This window comes from Saccostrea cucullata, unplaced genomic scaffold, assembly GCF_032062105.1.
Source record: "Saccostrea cucullata isolate Sc308-1 unplaced genomic scaffold, CSIRO_AGI_Scuc_v1 ctg2148, whole genome shotgun sequence".
NCBI classification, from domain to species: domain Eukaryota; kingdom Metazoa; phylum Mollusca; class Bivalvia; order Ostreida; family Ostreidae; genus Saccostrea; species Saccostrea cuccullata.
Genome location: NW_026926774.1, coordinates 161,772 through 183,457, shown reverse-complemented (window position 1 = coordinate 183,457; position 21,686 = coordinate 161,772). Strand labels below are relative to the sequence as shown.

At 33.6% G+C, this 21,686-nt stretch overlaps 1 protein-coding gene and 1 pseudogene across 1 annotated transcript; one reads left to right on the top strand and one right to left on the bottom strand.

Moving 5' to 3' along the window:
• The first annotated feature begins 12,140 nt into the window (after positions 1-12,140).
• Positions 12,141-14,589, top strand: LOC134272639 (putative nuclease HARBI1). The gene is made up of 4 exons (XM_062754849.1): positions 12,141-12,769; positions 13,281-13,393; positions 13,542-13,653; positions 14,120-14,589. Exons 1-4 carry the CDS (start codon positions 12,343-12,345, stop codon positions 14,497-14,499), a joined length of 1,032 nt encoding a protein of 343 aa, XP_062610833.1. The 5' UTR covers positions 12,141-12,342; the 3' UTR covers positions 14,500-14,589.
• A 390-nt stretch (positions 14,590-14,979) lies between these two features.
• LOC134272640 (uncharacterized) lies at positions 14,980-19,803 on the bottom strand (annotated as a pseudogene).
• Between the last annotated feature and the right edge of the window lie 1,883 nt (positions 19,804-21,686).

The following is a 21,686-nucleotide window of genomic DNA, read 5'->3' as shown; positions in this document are numbered from 1 at the left end:
TGGGTTTGAAAGGAAAGTATAAGCTGGCTGATGTGTGGGCCAGAGACCCGTACATTGTTACTGAACAGCCCAGCCCTGATATTCCTGTGTTTATTGTGGAAAAAGAGAATGATATAGATAAATCTAAGACCTTGCATAGAAATTTCCTTATACATTGTATTTAGCATCATGAAGGGCTCTTACTTTTTAGATCTGATGGGGTTGGGCCATAAAAATTGTGGAAATTATCATCATTATTGGAAAATTGGATATCTAACATTCATGACAAAAATCTGCACATTTCAATTTTCCTTACATTTGCAAAAATGTAACTTTGCTTTTGAATATACTGTTTTAAAGAACAAACATGGGTATGTAAGCTAGGGTAATTGTGGTAATTAAACAAGGACAATTAACATTGTCAAGACTGGAGATGTCTTAATAAGGTAGCACAAAAAATCTGAACTAAAATCACTTATCTCTGTTAAATTCTGCACGTGAGTATGTATTATTTCACTATTGTATTGTGTATTTCAATACAATTCGAACAGATCTATATTTGAACTGAAATGTGCTGTGAATTTGGTCTCAGGAATTCGGATACTACTAAACAGTGCTTTAGAGTACGATAAAGTATTTTAAAGTACGCTAGGAAAATTTTGTTATTTAATGCAATTACATAGTTTATTTTTTGTATGTACAATTTGATTAAACATTATTATACACTTATATTGAAATATTTGCTTCAAATATTCCTTTTTAGTGATATATTTACAAGAAATTAACACCCAAAATTTAACACATTAAGTTGTTAAAGATTACTAATACCCCAATCTCGTTTTCTATGTTTGTTTCAGAATTACTTACAAAAATTACATCTAGATTTTATCAAATATTAATTCAATTCCATGTGTAAATATTTTGCACAATCACAATGAGACCTTTTAGCATGTTTAAGGTCAAGATCTAGTAAATGAAAGGCGCTTACAGATTTATCAAACATGAGAAATTAATTCCTTTATTGGTGCTTTACAACTTTAGCTCGGGCATATGAGGTGTTTCGGGGCATAGATTGTAGGTAAACAAATGAAAAACTGTTTTTTGAAGTGTCATTTTCAATGAAAAATTAAGAAAACCAGTCATGCATATTGTGTTTATTTTTTTGTATTTGGCAAAGGAAATGTACCCAGATTGCCTTCAACTTCCCTTACTTATGCAGCAATATACCTTCATCACCTGCATACGGAGTATTTATTTCTCAGTTGATTCGATACGCAAGAGCATGCTCTACGTATGAACAATTTCTTAAAGTCATATACGCTATATGAACACCAAATTTAGTGTGAAACAAAATGATTGATAATTTAAAACACATGTAGTGTAATGAAAAATAATACTTTCCACAAATTTGTATTATAGATGTCGTTGTAATAACAAAACAATTAAAAACAATTAAACATATCTAGGAATGAAGAATTCAGTCTTTTCATGACTATTGATGAAGGAAGTGCGTAAACAGTAGGCCTATATTTAGAAACACGTGTCCACGGGAAATCACAGACAACGAGGTATGTTGCATTTTGACAACAATTTATAATATAAGGTCAATACAATTCATAACAGACAAAATGGTTGATACTGAAAACATTAAAAGATAAGTACCATTAAGAGTAAGACGCTTGCCATCCACGTCAAAAGTGAGTAGTATCTCAAACGGCCTACCTTGTTTACTTTACGCCACGTGTGTTTATCAATCTAAAAGTAGAGACGCCGTCACGTGATGGATTTATTTAAAAATAGCTATTTTTCTTTCCTTGCAGGATAATAAATAATTATAATTTGATAACTTTGTAACGCGGTTAATTTTAATGGTGTAATTTACAGTATTTTCGTAACTTTTATTGATAAACAAACTATATCAATTTCCAATCGTATTTTAACTGGCGCAAGTTATAGCGTGTATACTTTTAAACAAGGTAAATTATTGACAAGCAAGTTGATGAAACAAGAATATCAATAGTCTCGTTTAAAGTCATCATTTCGTAAATTCTATGGTCGATACAATGACCTTGTCAGCAAATACAATTTATCATTGAATGAAATGCTGACTGACGTTTTTCATACTAATTGTTAGTCCATTATTTATACACTGAATTGACCACGGATTTTTTCCGTTATTTCTTGATTATGACAACGAGCACACGGCGGGTGTGACCGGTCGGCAGGGGATGCTCACTCCTCCATGGTACCTGATCCCACCTCTGATGTTTCGGAGGTCCGCGTGTTTGCTCTGCTCTTATTTTGTATATTTGTTTAATGGACTTTGAGATTGAATACTTTTCGTTATTTCCATATCCTTCTACAGTCTCTTAAAAACAACAGTAATTAGTATGTTCATGGCCTCTTCTTTCAATTAATATCAAATGTAATATAGGTATCCAATCTACTTTTCATATGATTTCAAATTGAATTACATGAAAATACTCAATTTTCTAAATTTAAATTCTAAATTTTACTCAATCTTTAATGTTATTTGAACGGGAAAACTTAAATTTGATTACCTTAGTTTTTTTATATTATGTATATAATGTACAATATTTTATGAAGGAAGAAGCTGTCAATGATATCAAAAAGCCTGGATTTTAATTTGTCTTGCGGAATTGTTGTGTATAAAGTTGAAAAATCGTAAGTTTTTATGCTGTTGATTTTTGTAAAGTCTTGTGATTTCAAATTGTCCAAAAGTTCTTTAGAATTTTTAAGTATCCACATCTGATTTACACCACTTCTTGAATATATAGTTGTACAGTACTCTTGAAGTTTTTCCTTCACTACTGTCAATATTTTAGTGAGAAGTAACGAAAGAGGCTTGGTTGAACATTTACTGGAACCTGCAATGTATCTTTGTTTGTAAGGATTCTTATGAAGTTTTGGAATCCAATATATATAAGGTAGTTCAAATTCATTTTGGCTCTGTGGAATACCGGTATTAAAAGTATTCAAAACTGACAGGTGATTTTGAAGAATTTCTTCCTTAGAAAGAGTGGTATATGTATAAGTAGGATTACCATTTGTAGAATTAAATCCAAGTTCTTCTAAAATGCAATTTATACTAAGGATATGGAAATAACGAACAGTATTCAATCTCAACGTCCATTAAACAAATATACAAAATAAGAGCAGAGCAAACACGGACCTCCGAAACATCAGAGGTGGGATCAGGTGCCATGGAGGAGTGAGCATCCCCTGCTGACCGGTCACACCCGCCGTGTGCTCATTGTCATAAACTGGAAATCACGGAAAAAATCCGTAGTCAATTCAGTGTATAAATAATGGACTAACAATTGGTATGAAAAACGTCAGTCAGCATTTCATTCAATGATAAATTGTATTTGCTGACAAGGTCATTGTATCGACCATAGAATTTACGAAATGATGACTTTAAACGAGACTGTTGATATTCTTGTTTCATCAACTTGCTTGTCAATAATTTACCTCGTTTAAGAAATTGTTCATACGTAGAGCATGCTCTTGCGTATCGAATCAACTGAGATATAAATACTCCGTATGCAGGTGATGAAGGTATATTGCTGCATAAGTAAGGGAAGTTGACGATAGAAAAGTTAAAGTCATCAAGTTTATCATATTGCTTGGTTGTTAGATTACCATTTGTGTCTTTTTCAAGTAAAATATCCAAGTTCTTCTAAAATGCAATTAATATAATGAGCCTTACAAACGAAGACAATGTTGTTACCTGCTTTGTCGGCAGGAACCAGTACGTACTGATCGTGTAATCTATCTAATTCTTTTTTCACTTCTGGTTTATTGAACACAGAAGGATAGATGGTTTTCACTTTGCCCCTCAATCTTTTAATACGTGACTTTAACATAGATCTGATTCATTTAATCCATTCTGACAAGAACAGTTGAAAAGTCGTAAGTTTTTATGCTGTTGATTTTTGTAAAGTCTTGTGATTTCAAATTGTCCAAAAGTTCTTTAGAATTTTTTAGTATCCACATCTGATTTACACCACTTCTTGAATATATAGTTGTACAGTACTCTTGAAGTTATTCCTTCACTACTGTCAATATTTTAGTGAGAAGTAACGAAAGAGACTTGGTTGAACATTTACTGGAACCTGCAATGTATCGGCTACGGGGGCTTTCGTAAAGGATAATGTAGCAAGTGGCCTAAGAGGCCCAAAGTCAGATTATCTTGCAGTATAAACAACTTGAGATGGCAGCTACTTATTCAACTCGTTTTCGCTTGCTATTCAGAAAAACGAGTCGTTGGCCACAGACTTAAGATAATGGACTTGTATCGATATGATATTAAACCGAGATTACTACATGCATCTCCATGACAAAGATAATCTCTTCTACGTTCATGACACTTTTGAGGAATCAATTGTGCCCAAAATTATAGCTTTTCCTGTCCAATCACAATGCAAGCAACTGCCACTATAAAAGAACAAGCAGTCAGATCCTTTTATCCTGCAGTAAATGGCATTTTTGATTCCGCCATCGGTATTTTAAACCGTACCTTCAAGCCAAGGAACTCGTCTTCTGAAAAAATCCAGTCTGTCCCTTCTGAGGGATTGGTACATGGACACCAACTCATTTCGTCCTCCTTCAAGTCAAGGAACAACTACATGTATCCTAGATGTTACAAACGAGTCTAATTTTCCTCCACTGCCAACAACATCCAGGAACGTGCAATCCAGCACACCTCCGTTAAGAGAGAGAAGAGGATACTCAACCTCGTCTGACCTGGTTAGAGACGATAAGGATCCACCAACGGTAAACTTTGACTTTTTGGACTCCAGATCCTCTCTTCAAGAGCTTCTTCCAGGTAATGAAATGAAGTCAAACTTCAAACTGATTGACAGTGACTCAGCATTGCAGCGTCTTCTTCCCGACACCAACTCTACTGTAAGAATCAACGAGACTTTATCCAGAACAGTCACCAGTGAGATGGAGAATTCAGAAAGCGGCCCTAAAAATTCTCTAGATGGGAAGTTTACCGATTTTGAAGTTTCTCTGAAAATTCTTTCCGAAGCAATAGTGGGGGGAAATCTGAAAGCAGTGCCAACCGGAGGGAAAGAAAGTTTCATAGTTGACATGAAATCCAAAAAAATAGATCGTTTGTAGATGATTGCTGAGCCTGGAACAAAACCTCTCTAAAAACCTGTTCAAAAGCCAATTTTGTTTGTATGGATTCTAGAAACAGAAATATATATAAAAGGGAGGAATTGATGGGCAAGAATGTGTTTGGCAACAGGAAGAACATTCTTCCCATTTCCCCACGACGTCGCTTTGCCCTTGAGCATGCAGCAGCTGAGGTATATGGAATGTACAGCCAAGATATGAAGGCAGCGATAGAATTAACACGGGGCTCAGAAGTCCATTTGACAAAGTTGTGAGTTTGGAGTTTGAAGGAGACCTTTAGAGAAGTGTCGTATTCCTTTTTGTGAATGTACATGTACATATCAATATTGCAGTTATATATATATAATCCTCAACCTTCATGTTATAATTTCATTTGCTTCGACATGACTTAAATAAATTACAATTTCTATCAGTATGGCCTATTGTAGTTTTAAGGATGATTTATGAATTTGCACTTGCAGAACTGTACTTTATATTCTTCATCAAATGTATTCATTATTTCATTTGCTTTGACAAAAAAAAATTGTAAGTTTGTATCATCATGATTGCATTTTGTTTATACACCAAATCCAAGTTAATCTTGTTGACTGTGGCAGTGTTTCAGTGACACCTAAACAAAGCTAAAATGAAAGAAATTGTTTGCAGTTGCTTACCGCCAATTGTTTTTGAAAGCTTGTTTGTGTTATAATTTTTCAAAGTTTCAAGTTTCCTACGATGTCAGCTCTTTTCAAATTCTATTTTAAATTTTATTATTGTCTTTTTTTCAATCAGTGGTTTCTGTGAAGTGTAGTTTTCATGTATTTGTATTTATTACCTCTTTGTACTTATTCGTTATCTTACAAAGAAACAACAAATTACATTTATATATACATGTAATTCTAAAAATCTGCCCATTATAAAGATTATAGGTCGGCAACGGAAAACAAAGAAATTCTTAAGCTTGGTCTGATATTGATCCACCAGGGATTTTTAACTTAAGTAGATTTATTATTGCTGATGGAGGACCAATGTTTATTGATTTCATAAAGTAAATTGCATTTACATCTCCAAGAACATTTATTTGACTGCCGTCACGGGAAAAGGGCCCTTAAGGTCAAATTTTCACAAATTGACTTTTTGGTAAAGGATGAGGTGACTTGCGGCCCCTCGTATATTGTCAAAAAATTAAATGTTTAAATTTTACTCAAATTTTTGTATGTAACTAATCACTGATATTGGTACCTTTATAGAATACAATTTTTAACAAAAACAGAAACGTAATTTGAAAGATATAGATCTTCTATTGGGGTAGGGGTATCATGTTTACATTCAATTCCCATTGCATTTTAACCCCGCCCCACTCTTTGAAGCCCTTAAAATATACGAGCGCAGATAGGTACAATTTTCTCCTTTGGCTGGTCACTGTATTTTATTGAAATCTACCTATAAGTGAAAGGAGAAAATTGTACCTAACTGCGCTCACATGTTAATTTTAAAAAAAATTGTAAAATCTGGTTGGCCTTTCCCATTATAAACAGATCGACGGAACTAGATTTTCTGACGTAAGAATGAATTCATATGCTAATCAATGCACAGGCGATTCTTTCTAACTGACCAATCAGCTAAATGAAATTCGTTACGAGTGAATTCCACAAAAATACTATGGAAACATGCTTAGAAGTTTACTGCTTTCCGATATTTTTTTTATGCATTTGAGTCACAGATTAGACGCGGATCTACATATGTACCATTTCCGAGACCACAGTAAAATTTATATACAGTTACGAACAATTGATATAATATACAATGTACATGATATGTATACATTAGTTTAAAGTATTGAAGCGTGTTTGGTGAGCAATCCGCTAGGTCTACACGTATTCCCGAGTATCGGTGAATACAAGTTTAATGTGCATTTCTAGTCCTAAAAACCGTAAATACTAAAAATCCATGTGTATTATTAAGGAATAAACAGCATTAGCCGACCTTTATAAAAGTTTGAAATGTAGAAAAGGACAACAGGTAAATTGACCAAAACCACATGTCTGCGATAAAATGTAAACGTAGTAAACCAGCATGTTTTGTTGTTCTGTCATCTGATTGGACACAGACTAAGTGCGAAATAATAACAATAGCCATATAAGGTCTTCTCAGACACACATATCCCTCTATTGTACTAAGACCCACCCATTTTCTTGTCATAAGAGAACATATTCTCACAAACCTGGCCGAATTTTGCTGTGATAGGGTCTCAAAAATCAAAGATAATGCAGTATTCCTTATTATTAAAATGTGTCTGAACTATTGAAACTATTCAAAAGGCGTCGTATTTATTCACTCATGTTTGTAAACTACCAACATCTTTGTAGATTAAACATAATTCGTCGTGGAAAAAGGGGCCCCAGATAGCAGTTATGTCACCTCATCCTTTGATAGCCGGGCTCTTTCTGAATGCAAATATACATAAATTTTGGAAATATCTCACTTTTTCGATATTTTATGAGCATTTTAGTGAGGCGCTTCAAAAATAACTTTGACGTTATTCACTGAAAACGTAATGACGTCGCCTGCGTCTTATTCAATTTTCAAAAAATCTTAAAATCACGTGTTATTTAAATAACCTCAATCGTTTTGAGCGTTTAAAATATGAGAAAGTATTTTTCCTCCAAGCGACTAGTATTTAACTATTCCTGAGGAATTTCGTATGTTATTACTATTTCCATGCTAATTTTAGAGCAGATCTAGTAATTCGTAAAAGGGAGGGGGAGGGGGGTCTGGACAGAATGTAGGAACGGTTTATAACATAATCAGTAGGGAAATAATATTTGTTTAAATCCATAAAAATCATTCTTTTTATATCAAATAATCTAATTCAATTTATAAAATTTATTTGTAACACTTAAAGATTAAAAGAAATATATACATAGATAGAGAATCCCATGCAGAAGGACACCGCGAGCAAATAGGGGCACCTCTCGATAATAAAAAAAAACTTGTGAGACAGAATTCACTCACAATCACACACGCAAGTTATGAAGCAACCATGAATTTTCTGTATCACCAAAAATTCATTTGAGAAATACTAGTAAATTCAGATACGCTAGGATATGTAAACTTGTTTTTAAAAACGTTTATTGCTTTATACACATTCATGAAAAAATATAAGTTCCCTTCTTCCATGCAAGCGGATTTTTAATTTTTTTTGTTTTACGTTTTTGAACATTTTATTCAAAAATTAAAATGTTTAAAGCTCTAGGTTTCCACTGTGTATACAATTTTTCGTCGCCTGTCTTAGTTATGGAGTAAAAACGTTGTAGTAAATTGGCAAATAAAGGACAAATGAATTATTTACATACCGTATACCTAAAATTGAAACTTTCTTTGAATTTATGCCTCAAATTTAACCGTCTTTTAACTTCATATTTTTTTTTAATTAAATCACAATAAAAATCGGTTACAAATATTTCTGCTCATTTACCTTTTTTAAAAATATATTTTGTGGCACCTGTACCCTGTTTCACATGAACACAACATTTGTATATTTCTTACAAAAGCCGCTCTTATGATCTAAAAAAAATATCTATGTATAATATTGTATAATTTAATATAAAAGATGGCAGTTGTGCTGTTCTTGTCTATTTTTATTATATTTACACTAAACGGTCTTGACTTTTCTGTGCGAAATTACATTTCCATATTAAAATTTTGACGAAATCTATTTGAAACTGAACTGAATGTATACTTAGTGGAGCCTCATTTATCCGGATGCTTTGATTCCTAGTCAATTTGCCCGGATATGTGAAGCGTCCGGATACCGGAATTACCAGTTAATAAAACTTTCGTCCGGATGAAAAATCGTTCGGATACATCCGGATATCTGGCTTCCGGATATCTGAATGTCCCCTGTATTTTTACGCAAGAACGGCTGGCCCTTAGGAAGCCATTTCAGTTGGGGGAGCTATATTTTTTTTTACAGTTGTACATGTAGGCACTTTCAATCACCAAATTTTCCTTTTCACGGCCACGAAATATCATCTACTTAGTCATGTTAGTATTCATTTTCTTCCGTGAATGGCTTACTAACTTGCTATAAGCTTTTCAAAATTTTTATGCGATTGTCTTTACCAATGATGAACTATTATGTACAACATACCTTAATGCTTTTTGTCTGAGGCGATGCTGTTAATTAAGTTAATATTATACCGCTCTAATCTGACTCTCTTTCGCTGAAATATTTACTTAGGCAGACCATTTATTCCTAGTTGTTACATCCAGAACATACCAAACATATCCCAAAATAAAAACATTTGACTCATACCTTCGCCTGTCCCCTCACTAACTCCTTTGAAAAATTTGGGGGTTGGTTCAGTTAGAAAAAATAAATAAATTTACCTTTTAAAAAATGGGGGGGGGGGGGGGGTCGAAACTCGAATCCAATTTCGCCGTTGGGCAGAAAGGGGGTGGGTAGGTTCAAATTTCTTTTAGTATAAAATTTACTTAATCAAACATAAAACACTGCCTTATTCTTTAGCCCTATAGTACACGAATGTGTCTACACTACAACAAAGACTGTATGTGTGTGTGTGGTGGTGGTGGTGGTGAGGGGGGGGGGGGGGGGCTTTCAATGTAAACACCACCCCTACCCCCGTTGCTACTTGCTGCGATTGTAATGATCAATATTTTCTTTAAAAAAAGTTTCTCTATTTATTTCTCCATGTTTTAAAATGTCATCTCAAAATATTACGAACTGTGTGTTCCTAACATATTATTTCACTGTTTTCACAACAAAACATGTACATTTGTTATAATTGTTGTTAATAGCCCTCCTGGTCCTGATATTGAGATTATCGAAAACTTCGTTTTTTTTATACTGCCATTTAGGTTTGAAAGATAATATTCCCCCGTCCAACACACTTCGTGCAAATGTCAACTACGAGGAGTAAGGTATTTTATTTCAAATCTATCTTGTTCGAAGTTTACGTAAGAATTTGGAAGAATTAAGCGCAACTATTTTGTGCATAATAAATACACTCAATACAGTTTTCACCATTGGTGGTATTGTAGCTCTCCGGTCTGCCGTTTGTTTGATTTTGTTTTTTTGTTTGTTTTTTTTTTTTTTTTTGGGGGGGGGGGGCTACATTTCTTCAGCTATCATTTCGCTTAATCTATAGTGTTTTTTCTGCTTTTAAATATCCACATTCATAATATTACTGTCAATGTTATATTATTCATTTTTTTTTAATTATTAATATGTACCGAGTATAATGTTTTGGGGAAAAGTCTACAATAGCTGTATTTAATTCCTAAACATAATTCAGTTCAGTAGGATTTCATTCATTCATTTCATCGAAAAAAAAAAAGAAAATTGAAACATGTATTTATTGGATCATTTTAAATCAGTTTTTGAAACAAAATGTATTTTTAGCAAAATTTTCATGGCACCCCCATCCTCCGTATTTTTCCATTTTTTTCTCCGCATATTCTCTTACTCTTGATTTAGTATAGAATTATTCTTTGTTGATGTCGAAGTTTAATTGGATCTCCCATGTAACCGGAATATTTATTTCCAGTTAAAGATAATTATGTTTTTTAGTTTGAACTTAACATGTAACCAGTTAGCATTTTATTCGCATATATATTTTGGCTCGTCTACTCCCCCCCCCTTTTTTTTTTACATACATTTATTCTAAAATCGACATTTAACAGTGGGCTAGCTGTCATGCAGGATACATCAGTATGATTAACTATGGATTAAGATTAAAATGGCTAAATACATTTTCATTATGGAATATATCTTTCAGAGAAAAATAAAAACGCTTATAAGAACGGTAATACAATAAGTGCATAGACTTCTCACTCCCTCTTTCTTTCTCTCTCTGAAAAAAGTACTATGACGTGTATGGAATGGAATACACCTTTTTATATTAAGACTTCTTAAATGAATTCAAATTTAAGCATTTGGAAATTTCCCAAAAACAAAAAGGCAGCATCTTTAATTTAGTCACGAAGAGACGTCGTTATCATCGCTGTTCCTAGCAAGGTGCATATCCAATGTTGCGTATCAATCAACATCAAGTTAAATACATGTACTTAAGCAGAATTATAAATAAATTCATATACATGAATTAAATAGAAATAATATCATATTATATACCTCTTAAAATGTCCGCATCAAATTTCAAATTTTTGCTACACTTTGAAATAATTTTTTTTTCCAGTTCGCGAAACGGAGTTGACATATTTTTTTTTACCTCCGTGTTTACAATACCGCGACTTTGACGTCGTTTTCTGAGCATTGTGACGTAAAAGATAAGGGCCCTTTTCTCATGACGGCAGTCATTTTATTTTGGGGAAAAAAATCTTTTTTTTTCTAAGAGACACACAATATGTTTCTATTTTGATTGTATATGTAGGCTTCTTTTCAAAACAATTGGGTGGCTCTTAAAAGAGCCGTTTGGTAAAAAAAACACTTTTTGGTTTTTTGTTTGTTTTTTTTTTTTTCATGATTTTTTTGGATTCTGGTGGGTCATAGTGGTTCCTAGTGGGACAATAATAATTCCTCCAACATGACTCCCTCGTCGGAACTGTCATCTGGTTCCTCAAATTCTGCCCTCCGGTTCACATGCTGTATTAACATCTCTGCGTTTCTGCACAGGGGGCACGGCATGTTTCTGTCAATCAGGCGCGCTGTACAGATTAAACATGCGGGTCTCTGTAAGCAACGCGAACACACCTAGTTATTGTTCTCATCATCACAAAGACACAGCATACAGAGGATCTGTCGGATAGGCATGGCAAGGCCCCAGGATGGTACCCTTCCTTCGTTCCTGGCCTGATCTTGTGATGTCGGGTTAGCAGGTCTGGGTGGTGGTGGGGACCGGGATGCTGCTCTCTGGAACTGAGGACCTCTCCGCCGACGATTGTTTATTTGCATTATTGCCATGTTGAGACGAAGAATTTCTCGACCGTTATCTTATCTTCTAACTGTAATATAGCTCTCAATGGAGATACCAGGCTTGGATTTCTCGAAAAAATCTTAAGTTAAATCTCAGACTTAAGTCTGAGTTTTTACTCAAATTTCTGAGAAAAATCTCAAATTTGAGTAAACTCAAAAAATTGCATTTCTCGAAAAAACTTAAGTAATTTTTCTAACTCAAACTCAGAATAAACTTAAGTTACCTTCTTAGTAGACTTAAGTCCTTTTAAAAAATCTCAAATATGCCCGTAAAAAACAGAAGACAGCGTCGTCGTCGCCGACATCGTCAGCTTGTAGCTCACAGTCGTTTGGTGGATAGGGAAAATCCATTAGAGGTCATGACAGAGGCTGAGGTTTTTCAGAGATTTCGATTTAGGCCCGCATCTGTGTTATACATCGTGAATCTCCTTGTCCCATTTCTACAGCGACAGACCCTCAGATCCTGTGCTCTTACCCCTTTACTTCAAGTTCTTTGCACACTGAGATTTTTAGCTACTGGCGGCTTCTACTCTTTCGTAGCCGATACATTTTCCTCAATTTCCCCATCCTCCGTCTGCCGGGCAGTGAAAAGCGTTTGCCAAGGATTGTGTCAGCTATCCAGACGATTCATCCAAATGCCCACTGGTAATCAGGCAGACGAAGTGAAAGGCAGATTCCATTCGATAGCAGGTAGCCTACTTTCATTTTGTAACAAGGGGAAGCAAATCTCATTCCATGGCATAGGTTAAATTGTACATATGAATTTCGTATTTCGTAGGCCTCACTACAGGCAATGCTTTTAATTTTCAAGTGGTCATTCGCTCTAATATATAATGTTTATTTCTTTAGAAAAACTTGTAACTTTTAGAGAAAAGTAACTTTTATTGTTGAATAATTGAATATCTTATGACACACAATTTTTAAAAATTAAATTCTCAAACTCTACCCCCCCCCCCCACACACACACACACACATTTGTCCAAAAAAAAAAAATAACATACGTGAATTTATTGGATTTGAATACTTATTATACTAATCCTTTCTGTTGCCAGTGTCTAACTCTGATTTTTTTTTCTCTCACGAGTGCCTTGCTAAACGCTCCCTTTTCAAGTTTATACTACACCAAATTATATTTAATTAATCATTTATGGTTCATAAATTATGCCTACGCATTGAATCAATTTACGAAATGAATTTGCAGGTTTTCCTAACGTACTTGGTTGTGTGGACGGCACATTTATTAAGATTCAAGCACCCTCTGAGAATGAGTCAGATTTTGTCAACAGGAAAGGGTACCATTCTTTAAATGTGCAGGTAAAATGTGTGTTTATTTTAAATGAGATCTATGACAAACATAAAATTGAGATAATTATTAATCAAAAAAGATTTGATCTCATTTCATTTAATAATCTTGAATTATTAATTATAACAATTATTAGAGAAATGATATTTATTTTAACAGATGATATGTGATGCAGAGTTTAAAATCCTGAACTGTGCTGCCAAATGGCCTGGCAGTGTTCACGATAGTAGGATTTTTCGTGACAGCCACATATCTGTTGCTTTTGAAAATGGTAAATACATCCAAGTTCATTATTTAGTTATGATAAATCTAAGGGGGTATGCCTGTGAGGTAAAAGGACCTAAATTTCTGACCTTAAATATTCATTGTGAATAACATACTCAAATATTAGTTTTAAAATTCTTATAGTAGAATATAAAAAGGATTTACCACTTGAAAGAAATTTTCAAAAATGTACCTATCTATGCTGAAATTAATCAATGAAAATTGTTTTAGGTCTATGTGAACAAGCACATTAACTATTATCAAAACAATTTGAATCAATTTTGTTAATGATAGCAAGATGTTTCAATTAATTTATTAGAAATACCCCCGGTAGAAACGAGTGAATTGACAGTACAACAGCATATACTGAGTTCTCAATCCATATACATGTACATGTATATCTGTTATTTCATTACAGTTTTATTGAATTTGATTCTATATATGGATACATTAAGCAAAATTAATATTTTTAGGAAGATATAAAGGTTTTTTGCTTGGAGATTCTGGATATCCCTGTAAACCCTACTTGATGACACCTTTTCCTGCTCCATCAACTCCATCTGAAGCTAAATACAATAAATGTCATGCTAAAACTAGAGTTATCATTGAGCAAACTTTTGGTATCCTGAAGAAGAGGTTCTCCTGCCTTCACAGTGGATTGAGAACCACACCACAGAAAGCTTGTGACATAACTCTCAGCTGTGCAGTTTTACATAACATAGGGATTGATAGAAATGATATTTTGGATGTTGATGATGGATATATTAATCAAGGGGATATTAATTTAAATATCAGAGATCAGTGGGATGGAAAGAATGTAAGAAATTATATTTGTCAGTCTTTCTTTACTTAATGTTAAGTCCTAGCCACTGAAGAGCATTGGTTGTGCAGGTAGAATATGTGGTCTGCCCTCCTATATGTAAAATGAAAAAAAAAAAACAGATATATGCAGTAAATTAAATAATACATTTGAAATAGATTAAGTATTTTTTACATTATTTTAGACCATGACAAACATTAAAGTGATATTTTTTTCTAGTGCACCTGTACTTCATAAAAAGTGACTTGGATTTTTTTTTTGTGTGTAACAGAGGTATCTTAGCTAGCATTTATTTATATTATACAGTTTTATTAAAGTCTAAAAATCAATTTTCCATTGTGATCAGGAGCTTCCTTGAAATATATGTTATTGTACATGTAATGTGTAAAATAAGAAAAATAGATGATTCAAGGTAAAAGACATTTATTACTGGACTTTTGATACAGTGCAACACTTATATAATATATATAATAGTGTAGCATAATAAAGAATAAATAAATATATAAAATGAATATCTGCAATCTATATTTTCTGTAAAATTTAACAATTCTTTTGTCTCTTGTTTGCCATTTAATATCTTATTAAAGGAGAAATTTCTGTATGTATTGTACTTGTATAAGAAAAACTACTGAAAAATAAAGAGTTGGTAGATGTAGATACATTTTACTAAAATATGGCTGGAAATTTTTTACGTACATAATGTTTGTATCTATACTTTTATAGTGGTAACTAGAAATGTGTCCATAGGACATGAATGCCCTGCCAAGGTTATATCAGTAATGCAACATAAAAATTCAAATCTGTGAATGAAATTTCAGAATATCTTGAATAGTGATGCAGTTGATTTGCTTACATCAGCATGTATCAGCATATGATGTTTGATAACACTATCTTGAATGGTATATTTAAAACTTAGCTTTGAACTGAGCTAAACGCAAAGTGTGATGGAAAGACAGACGGAAGGACGGAAGACAGACATGACAAACACTATATGCCCTGGCCATAATAAAATATCATTTAAACATTATATTAGATTTTAGTGTATACAGATATATTCAATTGCCTAAGAAATAAAACAAAAGTTTCTTTCAAATTCAGGTATTAGTTCCTCAATAATATTGAGTTCCCCCAAGAATTTGTCATGGAAAGATTACTGCTTTAAAAAAATTCCTCACTAAGATTTCTAACTCAGAGACACTTCGAACAATTTAGAAATCACAATTAACGTAGTGTATGTGGTATAAATTATAACAACTTTTATATACGCAGGTACATTGTATTATGAGAAAAAAAATAGATAGTCCATGAACATATTGTGGTGGAAATAAAGTGAAACAAATTAACAAATCATTTCATCATTTTAAGCTGTAAAAAAAATACAGCATGTGTGTGTTGAAAATACATATCTTGTTCATATTGTTTTGCCAAATAGATCAAGACTTAGTTAATGACAGAAATACAGATAACATATCTAGAATGATTCATTTTCAAACAATACCAAAATAATTAATTAATGCTTAAATAAACGTCAAAATGGTTCAAATACTTATAACTGTAAAGTATTCTTATTGCTCTGAATTTCTGTTTGATTGTGACATTTCATTGATTTTCTTTTTGAAATACAATGTTTTGACTCTATAGTATTCTGCTTCTTCCTTAAGCTTGATTATCTCCTGGATGTACTTATCCCTCTCTGCCTTAAGGGTCTGATTCTCCTCACTCTCTGTGTTTTTCCTCCTTTTGGATGCCTTAGTCGAGATGGTTGTTGGATGTTGAAGGTGTAAATCAATAATCTGACCAAAGTGGGTGCTTTCATCTATGGGTACTTCTATATTTGTGCATGAAATAACTAAAAGTAATAAAATGAAATGTAATATGTTCTTTTAAATAATAAAAATTTCCAAACACAAAAAATGCATCATTCATATAAATGATACAATTATACTCTGCTCAGTTACAGTGCTCATACATAATGCCCTATATTTAAAAGTTGAACAGAACTTGAATGTTTTAAGGACGTTCGATCCTGATATTTTAAGCGTATTTCGCGCAGGTGCTTTATTCATGAGCCAACTTTAACATAAAATTCACACTTTTTTAGTAATATCTGAAAATGTACATCATATACCCCCACTTTTGATGTTCTTTTCTAAATATTCAAGATAACTTTGACCTATTTGCTTAAAATCAGAAAAAGTTTAAGACTTGAACATAATATTATTCCTTATTATATTTTCAATGCCGGAAAAATAACATTTTATTAGTGCAGAAAGGTCAAATAATTGATTATGCGAAGCAATTTGAAACTTTTTCTTCGTCACAATTTTTAAGTGTCTTTTTTAAAACAGACTTAAAGTTCATTTTGTTTCATGCTTTAATTGGATAAAAAATATTGAAAGGAAGATGTAATTTTTAATTAAGACACAAATTTCAGTGCAGAAAGGTCAAATAATTGATTATGCGAAGCAATTTGAAACTTTTTCTTCGTCACAATTTTTAAGTGTCTTTTTAAAAACAGACTTAAAGTTCATTTTGTTTCAAGCTTAAATTAGATAAAAATATTGAAGAGAAAATGTCAAAGATGTAATTTTTAATTAAGACACAAATTTCAGTGCAGAAAGGTCATATCAAATGTACTGTGGCGCTAAAAGAAGCATATTGACCCCCATTCTCTTATTTGAATTTCAACTAAGCTATGTATGTAGAAACTAAAAATATACTTGGCAAAAAAAGTTTAAAACCTTAAATATCAGGATCGAACGTCATTAAATATGTCATTCATTTTTTCACAAATTGTAACCTGTATACATTGATATCTGGTTTCCCATGCCTTGGCAATACCGATTTGCATGCATTATTGAAATGTATTCAGATTAATAACAAATGTTTTACCACATAGATTGTCTGCGTTTTCGGGGGCAAGTACTGAACAAGTACCCGCTACACCAGTGGCAGTGCTGCTGTAGTCTAATGTAGGTGGTACAATGCCAAGAATTACTGAAAATGATAAGTACATTGCTATTAAAAAATTTGACATTTGTGTTAGAAATTGACAATTGATCTATAGTAACATTAGTTAAATATTCCTTTAAATGGTTATTTCTAATTTAAAACTAAACTGGGCCAAGCTTAAAAAATTCTTTGTTTGCAATTGCCGACATATAATTTTTAAACTGAGTGGGTAGGTAGGCATTCCCCCTTTTTTTTTTTTAAATTTTAGAATTTTTTATTAGATAATAAATAAATAAGTAATTAAAAAAAGTTTGGGTCAGGTGCATTTTCAGTGGATCAGTAGGCAATTGCAAACAATTTTTTTTTTTATTTTAGACCCTGTTTAATAATATATCTGTGAAGAATACAACAGATATTTTACACAAATTAAAAATCAAAGTTTATGACCGTTTATGTTTTAAATACCTTCCTCTGTATCATGACCAGAAGACAGACCACAAAGAGTTGGTCTATCCTCCATGTTGTTGAGCAGTTCGGTCTCCACTGGGGTAGGGGAGGAAGGTCTAGGACCCCCTCCAGTTGGCGGACGGCGCATAGCATCTGACTTCTGTTTTGCTGTAATAATTAATGCATTAAAATTACAATTTTTGTTTAAACATCTTATTTACTGGATACGACTTAAAAATTTACATTTCTATTATATTAAAAATATAGTCATATTTAAAAGAAACACCTTAAGCTACAAATCAAAATTTTATTTTGATTCAAAAATTGCTTAAAATTCTCAAAATCCAAAATATCATGTTAAAAAATAATACCACTTTTACAATATTTATTTATATTTCATACAGCAGTTACAAATAAAATTAAAATATTTATAAGTATACAGTTGCATTTCTTTCAATCTGTGAATCTTCATTGTTTATTGATTTTACAGGAAATTAATATTTTTATGACAATTCATAACTATTTTTTATCTTCATAGTTTAAAGAATATCATTTCATATAATAGTATTAATATTTAGAGTAGATTTTAGATTTCTAATCCATAAGGAAAATATTATTCCTACCTCTTTGCTTGATATTTGCATACTGTTTTCGTACTTCTTCAGTACTTCTGTTTATTGTCTCTGAGATACTGTAAAAGAAAAGTTGTACCTTTTAAATTTAGCAGTAAATAAAGACAATTCATTTATGAAGGTGTGATGCTGAATAAAATATTTTTTCAGTAAATCAAATGAACTTGGATATGATGTATATGTACACTACCATTTCTTGAAGAACTTATTACATCGTTTCATGTACGCTTCCATGTAATTTATATGTTGATTGACCTCCATTATTAGTTCATACTAGCTCAACAATTATCAATCCATACTTTTCTTACACAGAACAGAAGAAAACGGAAAACCCCTGCGCGCCCAACCTGGACGGGTTAGATAAACAAAGGGGAATAACTCTTAACAATAAGTTTTGAAAAATAGAGGGAAATTACCCAGAAATATGAATAAAACATGACGCATATACATAAATACACTGTTGCTCCATACACATACAATTAAATCAATAGGCCTATTGTGTTTGTGTGTGTTTTAATTATTTTTTTTTTACAAAGTCATTATAAAATAAAAAACAATGTACAATTATGCTTCACATCCTTTCTGCCCAGGGAAATACCTAGATATACCGGGTATAGCAATTTTTAAAATGACTGAATGGTGAACGTTAAAATATATATATCCATTTGTTGTCTCTAAAAATTGGAATTCCCCTTGATACGTCTGAAAACTAATTATAGCAAAAAAGAGGAATAACTCTAATTCTTAAAAAAAATCCGAGGCAATCGTTTTCCATTAAAACAATATTAATGCAAGTTAATTATGCATAATATAGACTACATATTTTCGCATGGTTCATGATTAGGCACCTATAGTACACACTGTAACTGGTACTTACGCATTCACCGCCTCTGCCACCTCCTCTCATGCCTCCTCTTTTATCTTGACATTTTTGACACCCCCCGGCCCCTTCATCTTACCGAAGAGACGGTCCTCACGTCGTCGGACCGCCTCAACCAAAACTAGTTTTTCTTTCTCGGTCCAATTTGGCCGGCGGGGTGTCTTAGACGTTGCCTCTTCCATTTTTTGGCGCTTTGTGCTGCTGCAGACGATGATTTACATTGGATACTATAACCGGAAGTCAAGAACAAGGCCGCTTATGCATGGTTGAAAAAAACTCAGTTGAGAAAAAAATAAACTTAGCTGAGATTTGCCTGAGTTTGTTTCGAGAAACGTGATTTGAGAAAAATCTTAGCTGAGTTTTTTCTCAGAGTTTGAGATTGAACTTGAGTAAAAACTTAAGATTTTTTCGAGAAATCCAAGCCAGGTATCAATTAGAGATCCTCGTGGAATATACGATTCATGCTGCCACTGTAGACTCCAATCTGCTAAGAACAGAATGATGCAGAGCGCTCGGAGGGTCTGTATTTATACACAATAGCAGACGATACTGCAATTGCGGCAAAACATCAACAATCCGATCATGTGATTAAATGTGATTGGCTAAAAGGAAAAATCGCTTATGGTCATGTGATCAAAAAAAGCCCCATCACAGTGACAAAGCAAAATTGAAGTGGGGAAAGGCCGAACCCGAGTGTATCTATGACGTCATACAATAACATAACAGTGATGTAGTATTACAAGATTTTTTTTATTTCTTAAAAATTAACAATGCTTCTAACTGTCGAATTCTCCTCCAAAATCGTAGTCGATCCGCTACTAGGCCCATCCAGGGACTTGTCCGGTCTTCGGGGAGTAATTCGTAGATTTGATTGAGGCTGGTATTAAAAGTTATGGATTTCCTAGCCTGTGTGAAACTTCCAGGTATTTCATTCCGTATTGAATACATACTTTCCCCATCGCATCTATGTCCTGCCACAGCAAAATCACTTTGGCCGCTTGGGGATGGGTCAGGAAACTGTAAGGCTTTCCGAAATAACGGGTTAGGTTCAGTCCGTACCATTTCTGGGGCAGAATTGTTTTCATATGTCGACATAGAAAATGTATGGTAGCAAGTCTCCCCATGGTCGTCGCATGATGTGATAAGGTTAGGCAATGTAACCATAAATCCTGAAGGGTTTCCATGATAGTGCTCGCTTCCTGAAATACTTGTTCTGCCTCCGGGGTTAGAGCTTCTGGGTGGTTCTGTGCCCATTGTACTAAACAATCATACCCATTTAAAATCAGAGAGTGAGTGTGTATCAGGGTTGACATGATAGTCGATTGTGAAGAAAGGATCAGATTTTTCTTCTCATTTATACCCCCGTAGAAAAAGTAGGTAAAGGTATAACTTGAATCGCTGCCAAGTATTACCTGTATAGTCAGCATAAAAAACGTAGGTCTGTCGTATTTTTGTACACGCGCCCCTGACTTGAATCGCTGCCAAGTATTTACCTGTATAGTCAGCAAAAAAACGTAGGTAAAACGTGCACAGGCTCCGCCCCCTACAGCAGGTATATGAAGCGGAGCTGGGATTTGACGATCATTCTTGCTTGACATTTCGAACTTGACAGACGTTAAAAATATTATATCAGAAGCAATGATGAATACTCCAGACAACCCCAGCTTTGTGACACCACAAGGGTATGTAGGAGCCCCCATGCCAGAGTCACAGGATGCAGTGGGATTAGATTTGGGCATGTATAATCTTCCAGAATATGCGAATAAAGAAGATATAGGGATCCTGGATGGAATTGTTAACATGCTGTCTGCTCTTGACAACAAGATGAATGCTATGTACAACAATGTGAGTGATCTTAATAACAAGCTGAATTATATTGGTGAGAAGGTGCGACATCATGACAACAAGCTGAATTATATTGCTGAGAAGGTGGATGATCATGAAAAAAAGCTGACTGAACTGAAAACTTACAACGCCAGTGAATTTTGTTTGATTCGTGCTAAATTATCCAAATTAGAAGTGAAAGTTACTAACATGCTAGATAAAATGAGAGGAGGAGGAAGCACTTACCAGAAAAAAGAAGGACAAGGGGAATCGGGAGAAAAAAAGAAAACTAGACAGACGGATCCATGCTTCATCTGCAAAGAATTAGGGCATTGGGCTCCAGATTGCCCCAAGAAAGATCTGTGTTACAAGTGTGGGAAATTTGGACATTGGGCTAATCAATGTAAAGAGGATGAGGAGGATCAACAATTCGTCAAGGAAATACAAAAACTGGAGAAAAAGCCTCAAGCACCCAAGATTTCAGG

Bases quoted from the DNA above. Each gene is read 5' to 3' on its own strand.
- LOC134272639 (XM_062754849.1), top strand. From the start codon at position 12,343: ATGCCCGTAAAAAACAGAAGACAGCGTCGTCGTCGCCGACATCGTCAG. The intron at 12,770-13,280 runs GTAGCCTACTTT...ATGAATTTGCAG, and splicing joins CAGATTCCATTCGATAGCAG to GTTTTCCTAACGTACTTGGT. The intron at 13,654-14,119 runs GTAAATACATCC...TAATATTTTTAG, and splicing joins ATCTGTTGCTTTTGAAAATG to GAAGATATAAAGGTTTTTTG.